The sequence below is a fragment of the Ursus americanus genome, chromosome 33 (assembly GCF_024610735.1).
Source record: "Ursus americanus isolate L20-20 chromosome 33, mUrsAme1.1.p, whole genome shotgun sequence".
NCBI lineage: Eukaryota > Metazoa > Chordata > Mammalia > Carnivora > Ursidae > Ursus > Ursus americanus.
Window position 1 is genome coordinate 18,633,980 of NC_142159.1, and position 21,825 is coordinate 18,655,804.

The 21,825-nt window shown below is 58.9% G+C and overlaps 1 protein-coding gene across 1 annotated transcript; it reads right to left on the reverse strand.

Moving 5' to 3' along the window:
- Positions 1-349: 349 nt before the first annotated feature.
- On the reverse strand, positions 350-20,842 carry PADI6 (peptidyl arginine deiminase 6). The gene is made up of 16 exons (XM_045804259.2): positions 20,703-20,842; positions 19,718-19,901; positions 17,904-17,976; positions 15,400-15,467; positions 14,829-14,943; positions 13,900-14,025; positions 10,197-10,375; positions 9,844-9,947; positions 6,664-6,775; positions 5,295-5,402; positions 4,925-5,079; positions 4,218-4,374; positions 3,982-4,105; positions 2,845-2,915; positions 1,581-1,742; positions 350-819 (listed from the first exon to the last, which is right to left on the reverse strand). Exons 1-16 carry the CDS (start codon positions 20,792-20,794, stop codon positions 574-576), a joined length of 2,076 nt encoding a protein of 691 aa, XP_045660215.2. The 5' UTR covers positions 20,795-20,842; the 3' UTR covers positions 350-573.
- Between the last annotated feature and the right edge of the window lie 983 nt (positions 20,843-21,825).

Sequence of the window (21,825 nt, forward strand, 5' to 3'; positions counted from 1 at the left end):
CCCCCCCCACCCCGGCCTGCCCCTGCTGTGTCTTGCCCCGCAGACCCCAGGGGCTGAAGCTGGCTGCCCACAGGATGTGGTGCCCCTTCCCCCTGCCCCCGGAGCTCCTACCAGGCCCAACGGGGAGCCCTCTGCCTTCCCCGAGTCTGGAGGCCGTCACTGCGCTCCACCACGTAGACCCAGCACGAGGAAGGTGCTTGCACTAGAGACACACTGAAGGAATCCGAGTCCGGCCTTGTCCCTGCCCCGGTCCCTGCCCACGTGGCGCAGCCTGCCCCCAGGAGTCCCAGGGACTCAACTTTCCCTCCTCAGCGGTCGTCCCCAGCCTCAAAGCAAGGCGGCTGCTACCAAGACTCATTTAGAATGGCTAGAACTTTAATGGAGACTGAGGAACCGCTTCTCAGCTGCAGACCGTCTGCCGACGGGGCTCGAGCTGGCGGCGTCTGCCACCCCGTCAGGACGCTGAGGGACAGGGGTGGCCGGTGTGAGGAAGGGGGGTGTTGCTCTCCGGGCAGGGAGGGCATCGGAATGTTGTGGAAGGGTGAGCAGTGGGCCGTTGACGCTCGGGCAGGGCTAGGCCTGGGGCTCGGGCACCATCCTCCACCATTTGAAGGCAAAGGGCACCCGGCGGACGTTGGCACAGGCGCAGAAGTCCCCGATTTCAGTCAGGTAGCAGTCGAAGTCCTCGATGAAGGTACACTGGAAGCCCAGGGGCTCTAGCAACTGGCAGATCTTCTCCTCCAGGCAGCAGGTGCCCTTGACCTGGGGCCCAAAGGGCTTGGGGATGCCCAGGTGCTTGTCCATCACAATCATCTGCAGCTGTCAGGACGGACAAGGCCGAGGTGGGGGTCAGAGACGTGGGAGAAAGCCCCCTCAGTCCCTCTTCTAGGTGCCATCGGCTTTGACGCAAGGGGAGACACGGCCGCCTCGGTGGCCAGGCTCGACCCCACGCCGCAAGCAGGGCAGCGTTCTCGAGGCTGCGCCCCTGCGGACACCACCCGTCCGCCTCCACAAGAGCCAGCTCACTTTTGCTTAACCTGCTCGTGGCCCTGACGTGTTCCAGCAAAACTGAAATCCCGTCAGGCCGTGGGCCCGTTCTGCAGACTTTCCCGGTTCCTTCCTCTACCGCGCTTCTCTTGCTCTGGACAGGAAGTTTGCTTTGTGCCCTAATCTGGGCGCCTCCCCTGGAATGCCCTTCCCCCCAGCTGTCGGTTGACCTCTGTCCAGTTCTCGTTTCTCAACTCCAACCTGTCTTCCTCAAGCACATTTCCCCCGCTGCTACCCACGCCTGCTCCCAGGGCCACGTTGTGCCAGAGGGCCCCCTGGTCTTCTAGAATTCAAAGCTTCCCATGTGCGACTGATGAATGCCAGGCTTGTGTCCCCAGGACTCAGTGTCCTGGGACCTGCCAGTCCGCTCCCTGAAGCGGTGTTCCCTAACCGAGAAGGGAGACAAGAGCTTCCACCTCCCTCCCTCAGGCAGGTCCGCTGAGCCCCAGCCTCTAGCCCGGCATCATGGAGGTCAGGAGACCAGCCAGTTAGCAGAACAGACCCCCGCCCAGCCCAGCCCCTGCGCGCCTCACCAGGTTAGGGAAGTAGGGCCTCGCGAGCAGTTTCGCCATCTGCTCGTTGGAGGGGACGTTTGTCAGCTGCTCCAAGCAGAAGAGCTGCGGGAGGTCAATGATGTCCCTCTCCACCAGGCCCAGCTCCTTCTTCAGGATGGCACGGTTCAGGTTAATGCACTTCTGCGGGGCAAGGAGGAGACGGGAGTTCGTGGGCAGTGGAGAAGCCCGGGGCCAGGGCCTGGACAGCCACTCTGTGTCCACCCCTCACAGTGGCGGGCAGCCTCTCCTGGCAGGCCTGCTCTCCGATGAAGTGCACACGGTTCCCCTTGGGGGAGGGGCGTAGGGCTCGGAGGAGAGGCCAGGATCCCACAGCTAGTCTGCGTGGGGCGGCTGCTGGTCCTGATTCTACTGTAGCATGGGGGCGGGGGTGGGGGGCGTTTGGCCCTCGGTCCCGGCCAGAGTGGAAGAGCCAGGCCAAGAGGAAGTCCTCGTGGGCATGCTGCTTCCTTCCTCAGAAGGAACGTGAGCTCTTGTGCCCCCTCTCCCTCCAACCTTGGAGCTAGTTCTCCGCTCTGACCACCTGTTCCTCGGGCCTTGATACAGGGCTCATGACCTCCACCGTCAGACCAGGATGGGGCCGAGATGCCGTTTTGACCCCATACCTGGCCGGTACCCACCCTGCTGTGCCAGGAGGCCTTCCCTGTTCAGCGAAGGTCAGCACCACGCACTGGGACACAGAATGCCCCTCGGCTAGGAGCCCCAGGGGGTAAAGAGGTTTGTGCTGTCCCTGTGACCTTGGACAAGTCGTTGCCCTTTTCCAGACTAATGTTCCCTGTTGGAAGTTGGATAGGCTGTTCTGGGCACTCTTCTAGCCCGTGATTCACACCGAGGCCTGAGCTGCTGAGTGGCCCAGAACACAGTTCCATGGGCCACTTCAGGAAGTATTGAGACAACCCTGGTCCAAGTCTCTGGAACTTCGAGCTTAGGAGAGTTGTGGGGGAAGGGGGTTCCTCTATTTTCTGGTCAGAAGCTAGGCAACTTGAGTGGCACAGAGCATGTCTTTGGGGGTCAGACCTGGGATCAAACCCAGTTCCCCCTACTTCTCGGCTTACGTTCATACCTGGGCACTAAGCCTCACTCTCCTCCTAGGCTTCAGGAGGTTAGCAAGGACGATATCTTTCATGATGCTTGGGCTAAGTAGTTGCTCAGTTAGGACCTTGTCTGGATTGTCCATACCTCCCCCCACTTCTTGGAGAGCGCCCCTCCCCGCCTCGTCCCCTACCTCTACGTAGTTGTTCTGCTTCCTCATGTTTTCATCAGCCAGAAGTTGACTGATGCTGTTGGCCTCCCGCCCTGTAGGAAGGAGGAGAGGGCAGGCAGGAGGTAAGGCCAGGGAGCGGGTCTGCCCAGGGCTGGGCCAGCTGGGTGTATTGTGGCCCCGGTAACTGACAGGTGACCCGGCCAGTCTCCAGAGACCTACCTAGGTCACCTGTCACATCTGGGGACTGACATCAGGGTCCTTAAAGCCCAGGGAGGACTTTGCCCCCAGCCTCTCTGGCCCTGATAGGAGGGGAGACAGCCTGGAGCAGGTTAGCAGGGCCCTCCAGCCCGCACTCACCTCTCCCCGGGGCAGCTCTGTGCATCGTGTGACCCGAACTTCCCGTCCACCTCCTACCTGTGACCTCGACCAGATTATTTAACTGCGTTCCTCAGTTGTTTTGCGTTAGGGCAGGGATGGCCCGCTCGGGCCACGGCTGAGGTAACACAGTCTCGGGCGTGTGGGGTGTGATACACCTTCGTACTCAGTCAATGTCACCTTCTAGAAGTGCTTCTAGAACCCCATGTGATTCCTGGGCCTGACCTCAAAGGTTGATGCAGCAGGTCTAGCGTGGGCTGAAATCGTGTGTTTCTGACAAGCCTCCGGGTGACCCTGAAGCCGCACTCGGAGGAGCACAGGGTCTAGAAGCTTCCCAGCACCCCCTCCCTGGGTTCCCACGGACTTTCAGACAGAAAGACTGTGCCCCAGCCTCACAATCTCTGCCTGTCCACGTAGGTTTTCCACAAGGTGCCCCGGGGACCCCTGAAGCCCCAAAACCCAGGCGCTTGACTCCGCATTCCCTGAGCAGGCAGACAGGAGTGTTGGTAGCAGCTGGTTTTGCTCCCCGCTGCCCCCCACGGAGTCCCCTTCCCATACACTTGGCGGCCCCTCTGCCATCCCCAGCACTTCTGGCCGATTGGCCCAGGCAGCCCTAGCATGGCCAGAAGAGCCCCGAAACAGGAGATGTGCTCGTGTGCTGCACGTTAGGCTTTATGCTTACCTGGGACTCCACACCAGGAGGTAAAAAGGCAAACCTTCGCTCTAGAAAGGACATCAGGGAAAGGAGCTGGTGTCTGCTCCAGTGCCAGGGGCTTTGCTCACCGGTAGACAGGAGCTGGTCCTCCTGCACTTCTTCAAACAGAGTCATGTCTCCATAGCCCTCCTTCTGTTTCTCCTCGAACAGTCTGTAGCAGGAGCTGGGGCTGGCCAGGAGCAGCCGGAAGCCCTGGGAAACAACTAGGGTCAGATGCCAGCTTCCCCTCCAGAAGCTTCCAATGGGCTTTAAAAGGGGGGAGACCCCTCCCTCTCCAGCCTGCCCCACCCCCACGCCCACAGACCTTGCCACCTTGACTCTTGTCCTGCATGGGGACGAAGCACATGAACTCATCCACGTGACCGACCATCAGCCAGTCCGAGAACAGCTCCACCGGGGCCTGGACTCGCTGGGCGTACAGGAAGTCCCGGAGGGCCTTACCCATGTCTCGGCCCTCCTTGCTAAGGGTAAGACGGAACGAACAGCCCTGGAGCCAACACGGCGTGGGTTGGCCGCCACCTGCTCCATGTCAGGCTCCCTTCAGCTAACTGTCTGTAACCACTGGGCTCAAGGGACCGGTCCATAAAGGATGGGGTGGCTAAGAATCCCTTCCTCTGGCCCAACTCTGGACTGAGCCAAGGGATTCTAGCTAGATCAACTCTGAACCCGGGGACATAAGTATCTCTTGGATTTAGGTTAACGGCCACCAAGAAGTCCACGCAGCTTGTAAGATAAACTCCTGCTGGTCCCTAAGCCATCAAATTCAGCATCCTTCCAATCTAAACCCAGGAATCACCACTCAGGATGAAACAGTTCATCTGCTTTTTCTACCTGTAGTCTCCCTACAGCAATCGAAGGCTCAAAAATCCTTTTTTGGCAGTTGAAAGAAAGGTCCAGAGCAGATAACCTGCTGAGTTGTGGGGGAGTCAGGTGGGGCCCGGCGAACTACCAGGTCCCTTCAGCTAGACCTTCAGTTCATCCTAGACGCCACCACCTGGACTCTTGCCTCACCTGGGGTAAAAGCAGCTGCCAATGAGGATCCTGCCTAGGGGGTACTCTTTCCCTTCCACTTGGACAGGTGGGGACACCATCAGGTTCCCAATGGAGTCCATGCTGGCCACCCTGTGGTCCTTGGTGCCTTGGATCATGTAGCCGACCCCTGGGCTCTGGAAGGAGACCCAGTGGGGCAGGGGTGTTAGGAAGGATGGGCTTTAAGCCCCAGTCTTACTCCTGATCCAGACTCTCGGGTAGATTCCCACACCCCCTTCCCCAAGAGGCCACTTGGGCCCTCCCTCTCCCCCTTGGCACCCCATCTCTTCTGGGCAGGCGCCAGGCCTGGCACGTTGGACAGAGTTGAGATCAGCCAAACCGAGTCCCACACCAAGGAGTATTTCATGGGGATGTCGTCCAGCATGAGGACCCGAGGGGTGTCGAGGACCAAGGAAAGTGTCTTGTGGGGAGCCTGGGTGTAACAGAAGGCCATCTCATCCTGGAGGGGACAGGAAAAGCAGTTGAGTCTCCTTGCACCATCGGCTGAGTTCCTGCCCGTGTCCGGCAGGTCAGTCACACCCCCCCGCACACAGGCTACCTCCAAGGTGATGGCGGGAGGGACTGGGCAATGGAACCCCAACTCCTGCTTGGCCCTTGACGCTCCGCTCGGACACCCCTTTCTTTGGGGGCTTTTCCAGACCCGTTCTCCTATATGCATCACTTTTAAAACCTGGGTCACCTAGAGTCTTCCTTCTCTTCCTTTCCGCACCTAGTCCGTGGGCAAGCCTTGGTGGTTTGGGCTGCAGGGGGACTCGTCTGTGTCACCATTCAGGGGGAAGCCACCATGCTCTCTGCCCCAAATCACCACATTCCCTGCGGCCAGGGCACTTTCATTCTTGCCCCTTCCTAAGACCAGTTCGCTAGTTCTCAGCCAGAGGGGGCTTCTTAAAACCTGAATCAGAACATCTAACTCTCGCTTCACACCTTTTGACGTCATCCCACCTTGTGAACTCCTTTCTACCCCTTACCTCGGCTTAAAAGACCCCGGATATACGATCCGGCTCTTTCCTACCTCTGGCCCTTCTGCTCCGCTCTGGCCACACCAGCCCTTCTGTTCTTCAGACCCTCCAAGTACACCCCCACACTCGGATCTTCACGTCCGCTGTGCCCCCACCCGAAGAGCTCTGAGGTCTAATGTAGCGCCTGCACCCCAACCTTTGTATGGCCAGCTCGGTTTCCTGAATTGGAAGCTTTTCCTGACCACCCCAACATGCCTTGCTTGGGGGACTCCCTATGGCATCTTGTTTCACAGCACTGAGAGCCCCGTGTCCTTGCTAGAGCGGGAGTACGGTCTGTCCCACCGTCCTGCAGCTCTAGGACTTAGAACGGTGGCCAGCGTGTGCTCCTCAGAACACCAGACTTCAGGACTCCGCCAGGTCGGGCTGGACGCTGGAGGGGGAGCCCTGCCCCCACAGCCAGGAGGGGGAGGTGCCAGACCCGTTAGCACCTACGTGTTCTGTGGTCCCGAGCAGGCGCATCCTAGAACGGGAGGAAGCCGGGCTCTAAGCTACGCCTTAGTGGCTAGGACTTGCGTCGGCCATTCCACCTGAGCGTCTAGTGAAGTTCTAGAAACAGACCCCTCTCGCTCGTCTGAGCTTTGCTGGGCAGGTGGAGCAGACGTGTGAGGCTGGACAGACGTACCACCTGCAAAGTCTCCCAGCTCCTCCCCAACAGGTGTATTTCCCCAGGTGGGGCATTACCTGGAGCCACCTGCCCAGGCGGTTGGGGTCTTCGTAGACAGAAGCCACCTGGCTGTTACTCTTCTCGCTCAGCTCCATGATGGTGTTCACGAAACCCTGGACCTGCAGCTCTCTGCCATAGGAGAGAAGCCAACTCTGGGGAGGCCTTTGAGGCTCCCTGCACCCCAGTCAAGGCCTCACTCTTCCAGGGGCAGGAGGCATCTCCCTCTGGTCAGGAGAGATCATGCCCCCAGCCCCAAGGTAAGCAGAGCTGCTGTCCCCCCCCCCCACCACCATGGAGCCCAACCTGGTACTTAGAGTGTGTCTCGCTCAGCAGCACTCAGCTCATGGCAGAGGCAGGTCAAGAATTGCCAGGGTCAGCCCCTGCTCTGGTTCCCCAGGACCCTGCTTTGTCCCTACCCTGCAGTCACACCCCGTGCATGTCTTCTACCCCCACCCCAGGCTCTACCACCTCGGCCTACCCAGAGGGGGCTATATTTTTCTCCCAAGAAGCCAAGCAGCCGAATGCCCCCGCCCTTGGGTTGGCCAACGAGGTTGCCATATTTATGTGTTTTGCAGGGGGCAGGGCTTGGACCCTGGGGATCTCCGTGCTGTCGTGCACAGCAGCAGGCTTACGGGACCAGGACGTACATCTGTTCCTTGTTGGAGATAATGTCTGCCTCAAACATGCCTCTTTAAGACCACTCATTTTATAAAAAGATCCCCAGGAGTTGAATGCTAGCAAGGTCACACTGTTGGGAAGTATCAAAATTGAGATTCTAGTCGGGTTCCAGGTCTAAGACTTGCTTTGTTATTCAGGGTTCCTAAAGAACCTATTTCTCTGGTCAACACAGACAAGGCTGCAGCTAGCTGACCAGCCTGACAAGGTCTAGAACAGTCTAAGGATGTGTGCTGGCAGAAGGCTTGTGGTGAAGCTGGGTCAAGCTGTGCCTCCATACCACCTCTATGGGAGAGTCCTAGAGGACCAGGCTTTCAACAGATGCCGCCTATGAGTCAACTCAGTCTTCAGATATAAAAGACAAAGTAGAAAAATCTGGCGTCTGGGTATCTGTTATCTGCAAAGTCCCTCAAGCTCTTGCCCTTATTCTGAAACCTGGTGTTCCTTCAGGGACCCTTCTCCCGGGATCCCTCCCATGGAAAGGCTATCTTTCTTCTATCCCCTAGTGGGCCTGTAGGAGGGTAGAATTCCCCTCCTTGCACCACCTCCAAGATCTCCGCCTGGCAGCGGGTTCTGACGCCTCCAGTTCTGGCTCCCCCTTCCCCTCCCCCTGGACCTCTGGTCCTCAGCTGCGGTCATCCCCATCTTTCCAGTTCTTAGCCTTTCTCTCACTCAGCTTCATAATTCTCCCCTCGCCCCTGTGCTTGGCAGAACCCCAACCCTGGTTAGCCCAGTTCCACATTTCCTCTTCCCTAGAACTCAAGTTACTGGAAATAGTTGGAAAAGAGCCCTTGGGGACGACCTGAACTGGTCCTTAGCACCAGGCAGCCATCTTCCCAGCACATCCTTCTCACCTTGCTCCACTCTCCCTCCTGGAGCTGCTGGTGAGCAGTGCTCGTACCTATCAACAGGACCTGTGGACACGTCCTACCGGCTTGGCTCCTAGAGCTGTCTCTCCCCTTTCTGATTCTTCCTCTCTGCTGGATCATTCCATCAGCATCATTCTCAGCTTCCCACCTTAAAAAACACCCTTCCCTTGGCCCCATTACCCGCTCCTTGCTTCCCATTTCTGTGGAGTTTTGCAAAGTACTCCCCTTTCCCAATCGTCCTTTCGGGCTTCCGAACCCACCACGTGGGATTTCTTTCTGCACAGTGAGTGGCCGCCATCCTGCCAAACCCAATGGGCATCTTGTCCTCCTGTTGGGGTATCACACAGCCGGCCCCTCACCTGGTCTCCCCCTCCCTTAACCTCCGGGTCTCCACTCTCCCTTCCCGGCTGCCTTTGCTACATTCTTGTCCAGAGCTGAGGGTTCGATCACCCAGAGCTCGCTGCTCAGCTACCTTCCCTGTGTAGGCTACCCCTCAGATGAGCATAGCGAGTCCTGTGGCTTTGAATGTCCTCCACCTTCCGGGGCACCCAGACTCGTCTCAAGCTTCCCAACTGTCCATTGAGCCCCATTGAGCCCTCAGCAACAGCACCACCACTCATCTTACTGCGGACCCCAAACCCAGGGGACAGTCTTGTCTCCTTATAGCCCATGCACCACTCCCCCAGGTCAGGGGGAGGAGGTCTGCCTTCAGTGCACCCCTGAATCTAACTGTGCTCCCTCCCCCCCGCCCCCACCCTGCACCACTGCTGCGTCGGGCTCACACCATTGCAGCAGCTGAACTGGGTCCTGCCATCTGCTCGAGCCCCTGGCTTTTCAGCTGGCCAGAGTGATTGTACAGCTGGGACCCTTGATGGTTTCCCATGGGTTTTACCAGCCAGCGTCCTTTGCCCTTTCTTCATAGGTATGTGGCCACCTAGATAGGATGCCAGTCCTGGCCTCCCTGCAGCTGGGAGTGGCCCTCTGTAGGCCCTGAGCACACGAGAAGTGGCTCAGGAGACTTCCAGACCTCAGCAGTGACACAGGACAGCTCTGTCCGCCTTTCACTCTTCTCTTTCCTAGGGCTGGGACGCAGATGTGCCTGGGCCCAGCCCCCGTCACAAAGATGGAGATGCCACCCCAGGGAAGCCATTGAATGGGCCAGGACCCCTCCATGACCGAAAATGCAAGCCTCCTACCTGTGGGCCTCTAGGTGGGAGATCGGGGACTTCAAACCACTGCATTTGGGGTCTCTTACAGCCCCCGAGGCCCTGCTGCCTTGGTCCTGCCTTCCTCCTGCTCCTGCCCGCTCTTTCCTGGCTCTCTGGGCCTCCCTGCTGTCCCCGGAGCACGTGGGTGTCCTTGCCTTTCCGTCCTTCACCCTGCTTTCCAGCACTGGCCACTATCTGAGGCCACGTTGTCATCCACCTCCCCACAAGAGCAGGGGAGGGACGGTCACATTCCCTGCTCCGTTCCCGGCACCGTACGTTTTTAAACAGGACTCCAGCAAGGACTATCTTGGGGACAGGACTAGACAGTTCGGGCAGCAGGAGCTCACTCTGCATGGGAAGAAGTCTAGTCATCTTGACTCCTGCTTCCTGCCCTGCAGACAAATACCAGGAAGGACCTGGTGCGGGCAGGCCGAGGGTTTCTTACCTGCACAGGTAGACCTCTAGAGGCATCTGGGTGCTGGGAGTAAAGATGCAAGGGGCCACCCGGAACACTACCGTGTCTTTGTACACCAGGGTCTCTGGAATTGACTGCAGTGTCACACAGGCTCCCATCAGCGAGCTGGTTCCACATCCCCCCTCCCCCCCAGCCTTCCAGCTGTTCAGCCCTGCCCACCTCTGGGCCCTCTCCTCTCCTCTGCCCAGTGTTTTCACAGGTGGCACAAGACTCGAGCTCTAGCTGCAGCAGGCCTGGTCTTCCCCGTCCCTGTCCCCATGAGACAGGCTTCCTCCCCACACGGCCCCTGGCCCCAGGGCTGCTGGTCTACCTGGGGGACATACCGGGTCTTGTGATTCTTCCACCAGGGAGACCGAGTAGGAGATGAGGCCTGAGAAGTCGGCAGACGGGAACTCCACAGCTTCAACGTAGAAGGTTTCCTTCAGGGGGTCCTCGAGGGGGGCGAATGTATAGGTGTGCCGGCCAGGCCCCAGCAGCATCTCGAAGGTGCTCGAGCTGTTTCCTGAGGACAGAAGGGACGGGCCAGCTGCTGACGTGGCTCAGTGCCTGTCACCACGTCGGACGGTCGGGGTGCCAGCTCATTCCTCTGGACAGAGACCAGGCTCGAGCTCCAGGGGAGAAGCCAAGCCAGCTTTTCTGTCCCCGCATTTCTGGTGTGTAGGGCTTAGGGGACAATCAAGTATTTGTTCATAAACAATGGCCAGAGCTCACCAGCGCTGTTCAAAGACCTAGCACACATCAAGGGTGGGGGTTCGGATGGAGATGCCGGCCTTCCAGGCGCTCCGTCCAGGGTGAAGGCCTGAGGGAGGCAGATCTACCCTTGGACCAGCTCTCGGGAGGAAATCATAGAAAGCCTCAAAGGGGAGAAGCTGGGCTTGTGCAAAGGTGGGCTTGGCAGCCTCGTCTGAAAAGCCAGACCCTGCTCAAGCAAGGGCGAGGGAGGCATCCGTGGGAACCGCCTGTTGGACGGGGCAGGCCGCAGAGGGTTTCCTGAGAAGCTCAGGGAAGTTCTTATCCGGTGTGCAGAGCCCAGCTCCTGGCTTCTTGGGTCGCAAAACAGAAAACCATGCACAGAAAAGAGAAGTTGACCACACCCTGAGGTCGTCTCTAGTTCATTCAACCCCAGATCCGTTCGCTGTCCATTTGCAGAGATCATCCTGACCCGAGGCCACCACGCTTCCCCAGCTGACCTTCCTGCCACTGTCCTCATCCTCCCAGCCACTCCTAGTGTGGCCGCCCTTCCCTGATAACTGCTGCTCCTACTTAGAGCCTCCAGACGGACTCCAGCTCTGGGAGACTCCGGTCTAGGTTTCCCTGGGCCACCGAGGCCCCGAACCATCCGGTCACCGCATCCTCGGCAAACCTCCCGCACAGCAGGGCCAGCTGCCTGGGCCTCGGCCTCCAACATGCCAGCAGCTGGCTTCTGGGGCTGCTGCCGTCCCCAGGGCACAGGCACGGCTCCGGTTCGTTGGCCTCTTGCTCTGGGTTACAGCACTGCGGTGGCCCGCCTGGGGGCTGTGCGTCAGGACACACGCTAGCTCCCAGGCGCTCTCTGAAGGAAAGCCTTACAGGCACTGCGGGTACCGGCCTCAGGGGGCCCCGGCTGCTGCTGGCCACGTATGGGCTGCACCGGCTGGACGGCTCCAGCTAGGAAAGCTCCCGGGGACTCCTGCCTGTAGTCGGCCTGAAGGCTTCTTCGCTGGCCCGGAGCCAGGCCTCGAAGGGATAAACCTGGACACCAGGACCCCCGAAGCTGCCCAGCACAGCGACACAGCCCTTTCAACGGGCCGCAGAGATTCACAGCTGGTATGCTTGGAGCATTGTGGGGTTCCCAACTACCCAGACTAGACTGTGCTGGCCACCGCTTGGGACCCCAAAAGCATCTAGCACCTTCAACTGTGCCCGGGCCCTGGGCTCCTCATGGCCGCTCCAGCCCAAGGGGTCTCACCCTGGAGTGGGGGTGGGAGGCAAGAGCAGCCCGGGTCTGCCTGCCACGGGCCCCTTCCCAGCCCCTCAGCCCTGCGGTTGACTGTAGCCACAGCCACGCCTCCTCTCTTGCACACACGCCCTCTGCCCCCACACCGAGATCTCCACTCTGACCGAGCCAAGTCTGTAGAGCTCTCCTGTACCCAAGCAGCCAGGGCAACCACCGTGCTGAGACACCCCACTTCAGGAGGGGACCAAACCTCAGCTGCTGTCACCACTACTCGGGAGGGACCACTGTCACACTCCCGTCCATTAGCGCCCCTGCTTCTCGGGTCCTCTGAGTGGGAAGTTCTCTTCCCTAGTTTCCTCCTCCGAGGGGCGCTTCCTCACCTCCATCAGATCATGCCTCTGGCTTTCTATTTCCTCTGGAAATCTCCCCTCGGACTCCTTTGCTATATCTTGCAGAGCAGCGTTCTCAAACGTTAGCCTGCCTCAGAATCATCTGGAGGGCTTGTGAAAACACAGTGCGCTGTGTGTCCCTGCCCTGTATTTTTATAAGTCAAAAAATTTTTAAATTACGCTCTACCTGCAACATGAGACTCGAACCCACAACCCTGCCATCAGGAGTCACATGTGGCACTGACTGGGCCAGGGCACCTGGCTGTCCTGTATTCCTAAGTTTTTAAATTTTTAAGTAACCTCTACACCCACCAAGGGGTCTAACTCATAATCCCAAGATCAAGAGTCCCATCTTCGGGGCGCCTGGGTGGCGCAGTCATTAAGCAGCTGCCTTCGGCTCAGGGTGTGATCCCGGAGTTATGGGATCGAGCCCCACATCAGGCTCCTCTGCTGTGAGCCTGCTTCTTCCTCTCCCACTCCCCCTGCTTGTGTTCCCTCTCTTGCTGGCTATCTCTATCTCTGTTAAATAAAATCTTTAAAAAAAAAAAAAAAAAGAGTCCCATCTTCTTCTGACGGAGCCAACCAGGCCCCTCTAAGTTTTCGTTTTTAAGTAAAAAACCCGACAGTTAGAGAAGGGTGAGGTACAACATCTGTATCGAGCTACGCAAGTCCCTGCCTCTGTTATCTGCACACAAGGGGCCACGCTGGCCCGGAGCATCCTCGCGGCTGAACCAGAGGCTTAACCCACGGGTCGAAGGCGCACTCCCAGCCCACACCTGGAAGGGCCGCGTACGACAGGCCTGGGCTGCCTCTTGTGGCTGGTCCCACCTCACTCCCCAGTTCAGCTGCGGTCTGCAGAAGAGACAGGGCAGAAGACGGCACAAGGGCCCCTACGCACAGGTGCGGAAGCAGCCGGGGCACGCTCTCCAGCGCTGGACACCGAGACGGTCGTTCTATACCAGAGCCTTCCCTGGTCGCCCAGCTGAAGCTGAACTTGGCCTTTAAGAGAAGGGAGCATGGCACATGCCTCCAGAAGCAGCATCCGACGTCAGTTTGAGGAATTCAGAAGTACTGAATACTAAGCCAGTTTAGATACACCAAAACGTACTCGTTCATGAACATTCTGCTGGACACGTCCACCTCCACTTCCTAAACCAACGGCCCTCGTGCCTTGTTCTATAGAACAGGAATGTGCAGCCGCCTCCCAGGGGGCTAGGGCTCCAGAGGGGCGGGTGTGGTGTGGTGCCCAGGATGGACGTGTTGGCACAACCAGCACACCGCCCCTTGGCCCCCAAGTTCTGGAAACTCCATCTGGTGGGGCCTTGTAGAAGGGTGAAGACGGCCCCTTCTGGCAGGAGTCATTGGGAGGAGAGCTTGGCTGGTCTGCGAAAGACAAGAGCTTTCCGCCTGTATGCGTTCCTTGTCTCCCAGCTGTGAAAGTCCTGCAGGATGGGCACAGTTGTCGTCCCTACCGGGGAAGTGGCTGGGAGGTACAGTGACTCACCCTCATGTGTAGGCTTAGTCAGTGGAGGTGGCAGCCAGACAGTCCCAGGGACGCAAGTGTGGCCACACCAGGCCCCCACCTGCAGCCCCAGGTCCCAGCAGGCCTCCGACAGGGTCCCTGCTGGGAACGACGTGGCCACACTCCCCCTGGCGCGTTGGAGGAGTGGGCAAAGCTGGAGCTGCTGCAGGAACACTCACTTTGGGGCCGGTAGACTCTGGCCTTCTCGGCCTCCTCCTTAGAGGTGTGGAGAACCAGTCGGTATTTCTTTAAAGTGTTGCCGGGCCCTTGAACGTTCAGGGTCATCTGGGACAGGCTCTTTATTTCTGGGCAAAAAAATAAAGGTTCAGGGGCCTCCAAAGCCCAGTACTCCAGGGGTGGAGGGAGAAGCAGTAGGGCTAGGGGTGGGGCTCCTATATGGGGGTCCCGGGGACCCTCTGCCTCCCGCTCTGGCCCAGCCCCACAACCGGTCTCTGCTACCTGCTTCCCCACACGGCCACAGGCAACGTGCCATCCCCAGGGTCTGCTGGGAGTTAGGACGGCACTTACGCCATACGGCTGGGGAGAGTACACAGCCCCCCCAAACACGGAGAACAGGGCCCGGCACGGTCAGCTCAGGGAACGTCCCCCTCCAGCCTTGGTGTGAGCCAGGACATCCCTTTATACTGCTAAGACCCAGAACCTTGGTCCCAACCACAAGTGAGGACCAGATCCAAGACTGCTCTTGCCTAAGACAGTCAGGGTTCCTGGCCCAGGTCACCAGGGGGTTTTTAGGAAGATGCTCGCAACTCCCTCATGTTTGGCCTCCTCAACTACTTTGTGAAGCCAGCTAGATCGTCCCCACTTTACAGATGGCAACGTGAGACCAGCGAAGCTAACACGCTCGAGTCCACAGCCAGGAAAATAAATTTGTTATCCGACACCAGGACCCACGCTACTCCCACGGAGCCGTGTGGCCTCTTTCTTCCTAGTTACAAGCTTCAAGCCTCTGACAAGAGACTTTAGGCTCAGAGCGGGGACACCTTGGCCTGGAATCCAAGTTTGCTGAGGGGTGTGGCAGCAAAGCTCCAGGAGGGGTAGATCGCGGGGAAAAAGCGGCAACAGTCCCAGGACAGTGGCCAGCTCTTACCCTCTGGAAAGAACACCTTTGCGGTCTTCTTGTCTACAATCTGGCCCTTGTCAGCAGGGCTGCAGTTCACAAGCAGGATGGCACCCCAACCGCTAGGACCCCAGACCCATTTTTTCTGCAAAGAAGACAGGAACGTTGATTACGGAAGAAGCCAGGGGAATCCTGCTTCCCAGATGCTACGGCACTTCAGGAGCGGAGCCGAGGCTCTCTCCAGGGTGGCAGGGACCTCTTGGGGAACTCAAGCACCTAAAAGAAGCAGGCCACGTTAGGGGAGTGGGTGGAGAGGCAGGGAGGAAGCGGGTGCCGTCAGAGCTCCCCACCTAGTTTCAGTGCTGGGGCAGCAGGGCTGGAGGCAAATAGGAGGAGGAGACCCGTCCCACGCAGGGGGCCGGTTGTGGTTGACCGCATGGCCAGGCTAAGATGGGGACCTAGCGTCACCAGACATTTTTTTTTTTTTAAAGAGCTAGACATGGACTTCATCAGTTCCGATTGTATTGGGGCCATTGGACTTCAGAGACACTATGTAATCTAGACAGTCCGTGGGCACGTGCCCTTCCCCAGGCAGCCTCACCTTCGCCTGCTTGTCACTCGCCATCTCGACCTGCCCACTGCGGTAGATGTCCACGTCCAGGGAGACCACTGAAACAAGAGGGAAGGTCTCCACCACGCACACCAGCTGGACGGAGCCTCAAAGCGCCAGGTAATCCCAGTGCTGCCCAAAGCTGGGATCAGGGATGCCCAGCCTTCCAGGTATGCTGTCAGCTTCGAAGATTCTCCAAGGCAGACTGCTTCTCTGAGCAAGCCTGGAGAGGCCCCAATATCCGCGGGTCCCCCGCAACCCCCTGGGAATTTACAAAACAAGTCCACTGGGGTCCTGATGCCAGCTCGTGCCTCTTGGACTCTACCCAGGTGATGCCTGCCTGGAGGCACCAGCTCTCAAGCCTTCTGGAGAGCTCCTGGCACTCTAAGACTTCAGAAGGGCTCAATCCATGGCAATTCCAAGCCCCTTAGAGCCGAAGGATCCAGGCTCTGCCCGAGTCGCCGCACAGAGGCTCCTCCTACAGTCTCTATGCTCCACCTTCCACTCCTCCCCACCGCACACTGACCACCGTGCGGCTTTGCCCTGGTTTTATTTTTGTTCAGAGCGCTTATCACCTGATGTGCTTTATCCCAACGGGAACGCCGGGGCCAGGAGAACAGACCACAGTCGCCGCATGTACCGAGCACCTAGTACGGAAGCTCAGGGACAGGATCCCTGCTGTGAACCAGGTACAGCTCTGGTCCCAGGGATACGGCAGCACGCGAGATAGGCCCGGTCTTCAACCTTAGGGAGCAGCGTGTGAGCACGCACACACCCAACAGTGGCGAGCGGTAAAGAAATAAGTACAATGCACATTGCGTCCAACGGTAAAAGTGCCGTGGGAAACAGGGAAGGGGATGGGGAGGGCTGTTTCCATTTCGGATGACCAGAGGAGTCTTCTAGAGAGTTGCGATATGAACAGAGGCCGGAAGGAGGCAAAAAAGTGACCGGTGTTAATATTTGGGGTAAAAGCAATTAGAACAGGAAGTGCAAGGGGACAAGGTCAAGGGTCCAGAGGCCAGCGTGCCCAGAGCAGAATGAGCACAGAAAGGAGAGAAACGGGCCATGGGCAGAGCTCGTAGACCAGCTCACGTAGCTTTTGTGGGTTAAAGGGACACCAGCTTTAATCCAAGTGTGTAGGCTTTGCTCTGAGGAGACCTTATCAGATATCCTTCTAAAGACACGCCGCTCTGGGAGCGGTGGACGGTAGAACAGTAAGCACAGAGCAGGGACTCCCCCCACCCCGGGGAACCTGTGCAGTGACCCAGGTAAGAGGACGGTGGCTCGGACCAGCCGAGAACATCAAGGTGGCTTGTGGCTGGATTCCAGGCGACTTTGAGGCAACAGCAACAAGACCTATGGAGGGGCGTGGGTGGAGGGAGAGGGAAGAGGGACACCCAGGGTTTAGGCCTGACCAGCTAGAAGGGCGGACCACAGTCCACTGCAATGGGAAGACCATCAGGAAGGTAGGCGCTGGAGGAAAGGAAAACCAGTTCGGGTCCTCCTACTCCACAGCCATCTTCCCCGGAAGTAGAGCCAGCTCTGTTTGGGACATACTGAAGATGGGGACGTTGGTTAGACACCTAAGAAGTTATGCTGGGTCAGCAGATACCCGAGTCAAGTGTGTGGGAGGTGCCTGGATGGAAGAGTTTGGGGGAGCCCTCTCCCTGCAGAGCCACAGGACCGGCTGCCTGAGCCTGAAGCACTTCCAGCAGGTGCGGTGGGTGGGGGCGGGGGCTGAAGGATCCAGCAAAGGGGCCCAAGAAGGAACAGCCGGCTGGGTAGGAGGAAAAATGGGTGCAGGGTCCCTGAAAGGTTTCGGGTAAAATGCATCCAGAAAGGGTGAGCAGTTGTATTAAACACTCCGGCCAGGTCAGGGCAGGGGAAACCCGAGGACCCTGGGCTTACTGCAGTAGAGGCCGTTAGGGTCTTCCATAAGGGCAGTGCCGCTAGGGTCTGATTTGAGACAGTAGGAGGGAAAGGGAAGAGGAACAGAGGGTGCAGAGTTAGGGGAGTAGGGGGTCAAAGACCATCCAGAATCAGGTTTAAGAGACCAGAGGTTGTATCTTGTTCCTTAGATAAGCAGCAAAGCGAGCTCCTATTAGAAGAAGAGAGGTTCTGCCTTATTCTGGAAAGATCCAGAAAAGGAGTGAGGGGGGGAGGGGTAGTGGCTTCCTACATCAGCAAGTTGCCAAAGGAAGGTTCTGAAGGAGAGGGGAGAGGACCTAATGTGAGGAGGTTAACTTTGCATAGACACAGCACCAGTGACAACAGAGGTGGCAGGATGCAGGGGGGCCGAGGGTCAGTAGGTAGGACAACGGGAGCTCAGGGAAGCTCCCATGCCTGCTCTCGGGGGACGAGGTCAGCAGTGAGGGCGCAGAGAAGGGACTGTGAATGGGCAGGACCCAGGAGGTAGATTACAGGGAGAGCCCCTCAGCTCCTCCTCCTGCAGCAGCGCCCCCCCCCCTCCCTCCCGGGGTAGGGGGGACACTCACTAACACCAGTGAGGTAGAGCACAGCCGTGGCCACGGGGACGTCCTCGTCAGGCAGATAGTACGAGACCAAAACCTGTGGAGATAGCACCCAGCACACGTGGCAGTGGGGGGTTGAGGGGGCAGGAACAGGACCTTGGACTAAGTACCCACAGCCGGCCATTGGACTTGTGGGTCTCACGTTACAGCTTCTGAGCTTCTGATGTCGGACTGTGAGCTGGGGCGGGGTCCCCCACATGGAGGCCTGACCACAACCCTCCCAGGTGGGCTCTACCCCAAGGGGAGAGAGAGATCAAGGCACTTGCCCTATGTCATTCAACCAGGAAGGGGTGACACGAGATTTAAGATCCAGGCTGTCTGGCTCTAGAGGTCAAGAGTAGACCACGCTACACGTCCTCCCCACTCTACCCCTGCGCTCCTGGGATCCCACCTGTTGTCCCGGAGATGGGCAGTGGGGAAGCAGGGGGGGTCCCCATGGTTCCGCTGCTCACTCAAAAGCAAGGAGGACAGCGGGGTGGGGCCTGGAATCGGAACGCAGTCTTTCCTGGGTCCTGCACCGCATGGGCTTCCAGAGGCCTTTAGACCTTAGGCAAAGGCCTGCCCTTCAGCAGCTTGGCCTGGACCGCAAAGCCTTCGTCACAAACCAGAGAACTAGCCAGCCGCTGGGGCCACGCTCTCAGGCATGGGACCCACCGCCTCTTCCTCAATGGAAACTTCTGTGCTCCGAGGTCCAGCATCTCCCTCAGGGGACCGCTCCCCACCGTGCTGGAGGCTGAGCCCCCGGGTAGAGAACACTTCTCCGGTCCTCTGGGCCCAGCCAGGATGCTCACAGCTGTGAGTCTTACCTGTGAGCTCTGCCGCTCTTCAGCGAGCTACCTGCCCCCCAGGGAGACACCTGCCCTGGGCGAGGGCTACCCATCTGTCACCTGCCTGTCACCAGCAGACCATTCCAGCAGGTTCTGCCGGCCCGGTGCCCTCGTCCTGAACGAGCCTCCGTGTTCTCCCCCCCACTTCACACTGGAGTCAGCTGGAGAGCGCTCTGGGCCACAGAAGCCGGGGGCCCACCCCGGAGGCTGACTTAATTGGCAGGAGGTGTGGTCTGGGTGGTGCGTGTGCGAGTCCCCGGTGGTTCCAATCACCCCGTCTGAGCGATCAGCTGCCGCCCCAGAACCACCACCCACGCCAAACCCAGGAGCCGGCTTTACCCGGAGGTCGCCCTCCCACTACCACCGGTGCCCCATTAGGGAGACAGCTCGCCCGGGGGAAAGGACACGCCTTGGGCTCAAATCCTAGATCTGCCCCCTCTCTAGTGCCGTCATTCAGGTTGAGAGACGCCATCCTGTGCCTCAGTTTCCGCGGATGGGAGATGGGGGTCAGGCCGCCCTCTTGAAGCTTAACTCCAGAAACCCCATACGCAGCATACGCACTCCCTACACGTCAGCGCCTCAGTGTCCTTAAGATCTCCACACCCCAAGACCAGCCTTAGTCAAAAGGCCCATCTCAGTTTTGCTGCTAAAACCTTTGAGCCAGACTTGGAAAGCAGCTTGCTGGGAAGCTAGCCCGGAGTCGTGGTCAGGAGCACAGGGAGGAGACAGACGGGCCTCGCGCTTAAATCCTGGCGCTGATGCTCATCCCCTCCCTGCCTGCTTCTTTGTCTGTATCCTGGGGTCACGGAGCGCCCCCCTCAAGGTCTCAGTGCAAAGCACTGAGCATTCAACGTCAGGCAAAACACCTGCATATTTCACAGACTTGGGGCCGGGAAATAACAGCTTTCGGGTTGTATCGCCCCCTCCCCCAGCCCCCATGCCTGGGCTTACCTTGTCACTGTCGATGGCAGAGCTGGGGGAGGTCATCTTCACCAGCACATCTATGGGATGCTGGAGAGGCCATCGGGTCGGGGCGGCCTCCTCCCTGCTCACTGCTGGGACCGTGCGGAGGATATCCACCAAGACCCCCGGAGAGCCACTGACGGTGAACGACTTGCACTTCTCCGGGGCACACCTGGTTGGCCCAACGAGGAGACAGACTTTAGGGCACAAGAGTCTCCCCTTCTCGGCCCATGGGGCAGCTGGCTTGGTGGGGGATGGGCCCTGACCGGCGCTCTCCTGCAGGTGTTGAGCCAGAGGCCAGCTGGTCCGGACAGTTTTGTGGTCCTCACACAACTTCAGACTGCTCCTACCTTCTCCCTCTCCAAGCCCCCGTGTCGTCCCTCCCACGAAGGCTCCCGCTCTAGCCAGATCCTCCCCCCGACTCTGAGCTCTCGCCCAGATCCCGCCCTCCCACCGAGGCCCCAGAAGTTACCAAAGCTACATCTTATTTGTAAGCCCATGGAGGGAGGAGCTGTTTGTCTGAGCCAGAAGGGAGAAACAGGACCTGGGCCTCGGGAGGTCCATGCAGAGACCCTGGGGAAGATCCGGCCTCAGGAACAAGTCACCCCCCGCCCCACTAAGGCTCCAATTTACAGGAGCCCCCTCCACGAATCCTCATGGCCTCCTAGAGAGCCAGCCTCACCCCCACTTCACTGGTAAGAGGACAGTCTCAGCAAGGCATTTGCTTCTCTAAGGTCCCACAGCCCAGAGGCAGGATTTAGGTCAGACTCCTGCCGTGTCAGGGCTGGGAGGCCCATTAGAGACCCCAACCACACTCCTGGAGAGGAGGCAGGAGCCACAGATGCAGAGAAGGGAGCCGACCCCCGAGCCCCCCCCATAGCCTAGGGGCAACCCCAGTATGGGAGTCAGGCGCCAGCCTCCCTGCCCAGCCTCGCCCCCTCAGCCAGCCCCAGCAGAGCCCCCAGCTCCTCACCCATTGAGATCCAAGCATATTTCCATGCCCAGCACACACAGGGCATGGACAGGGCTGTCCAGGGACAGGTGGACGAGGCTCTGGAAAGACATGGCGCGGCCCTCCAAGCTGACTACCCTCAGACCTGCGCAACGCCCCTGACTCAGCACGGCAGCCTAAAATAACCCCAGGACTCACGTGCGCCCTCCCCGCTTATGGGCTCAGGGCCTCCCCAGCCCACCCCCTTGTTAAGGAGGCTTCAGCAGCTGCCCAGGTGTGACTGATTTTCTCCATTGAGACTTGCTGGCATGGGGTGGGGGTGGGGGAGGTACGGAGGAGCAGGTAGGGTCTGAGCCCCGGGGTCACGAATCTATCAGGTAGCTTGTTCCTGCAGATGTGGGCCATCTGAGGCTGACTGCTCAGGCCTCTGGCCTTCAGCTGGGAGCAAGAGGGGCTCTGGGGAGCTGGGGGCGGGGGGCGGCTGGGCAACCTGGCCATGACCCTGTAGGACTGACTTGGCTGGAAGCTGCTGTCAGGAGCACATACCTGCAGGGGCCGTGTGGGGTGGGGGTCAGGATGGCAGCGTGGCAGCCTCGTCGGGCACTGAGCCAGGCCAAGTGCTGGACCAGCGGTTCTCCACGCGCGGTGGTTGCAAAACGGATCGGGAGGCTTGTTAACATTATAGATTCCTGGGCCTGGCAGGTCTGGGGTGTGGTCCAGGAACCTGCATCCCATCCTCAGGGGACTAGGGGGCACTCCTTGTTCACCGTGGTGGCATCAGCTCCCAGAGAGGGCATGGTGAGTGTTGGTGGAATGAATGAGCGGAGGAGCCCCCGCTGAGCCCAGTTCACCAGCTGCTTCCCATCGTCCCTGAGCTCACTGGGCAAAGAAATGAGAACGGCTCCAGCCCAAGGGACCCACCAGCTAACTTGAAAGCAGTGCTAATTTTATGAGGGTTTATGGTTATTCTTGAACAGATACCACATTCCCATGGTTCCCAGTTCAACAGGGGCTTGCAACAGCATCCCTCCTGCTCTGTCTCTCACCACCCCCCAGTTCCTTAAGGAGGCCGTCAGTGTCGTTGGTTTCTTCTGTGTCTTTCCATAGACACGTAATGCATGACCAAGCAAACACGTATGCCTAT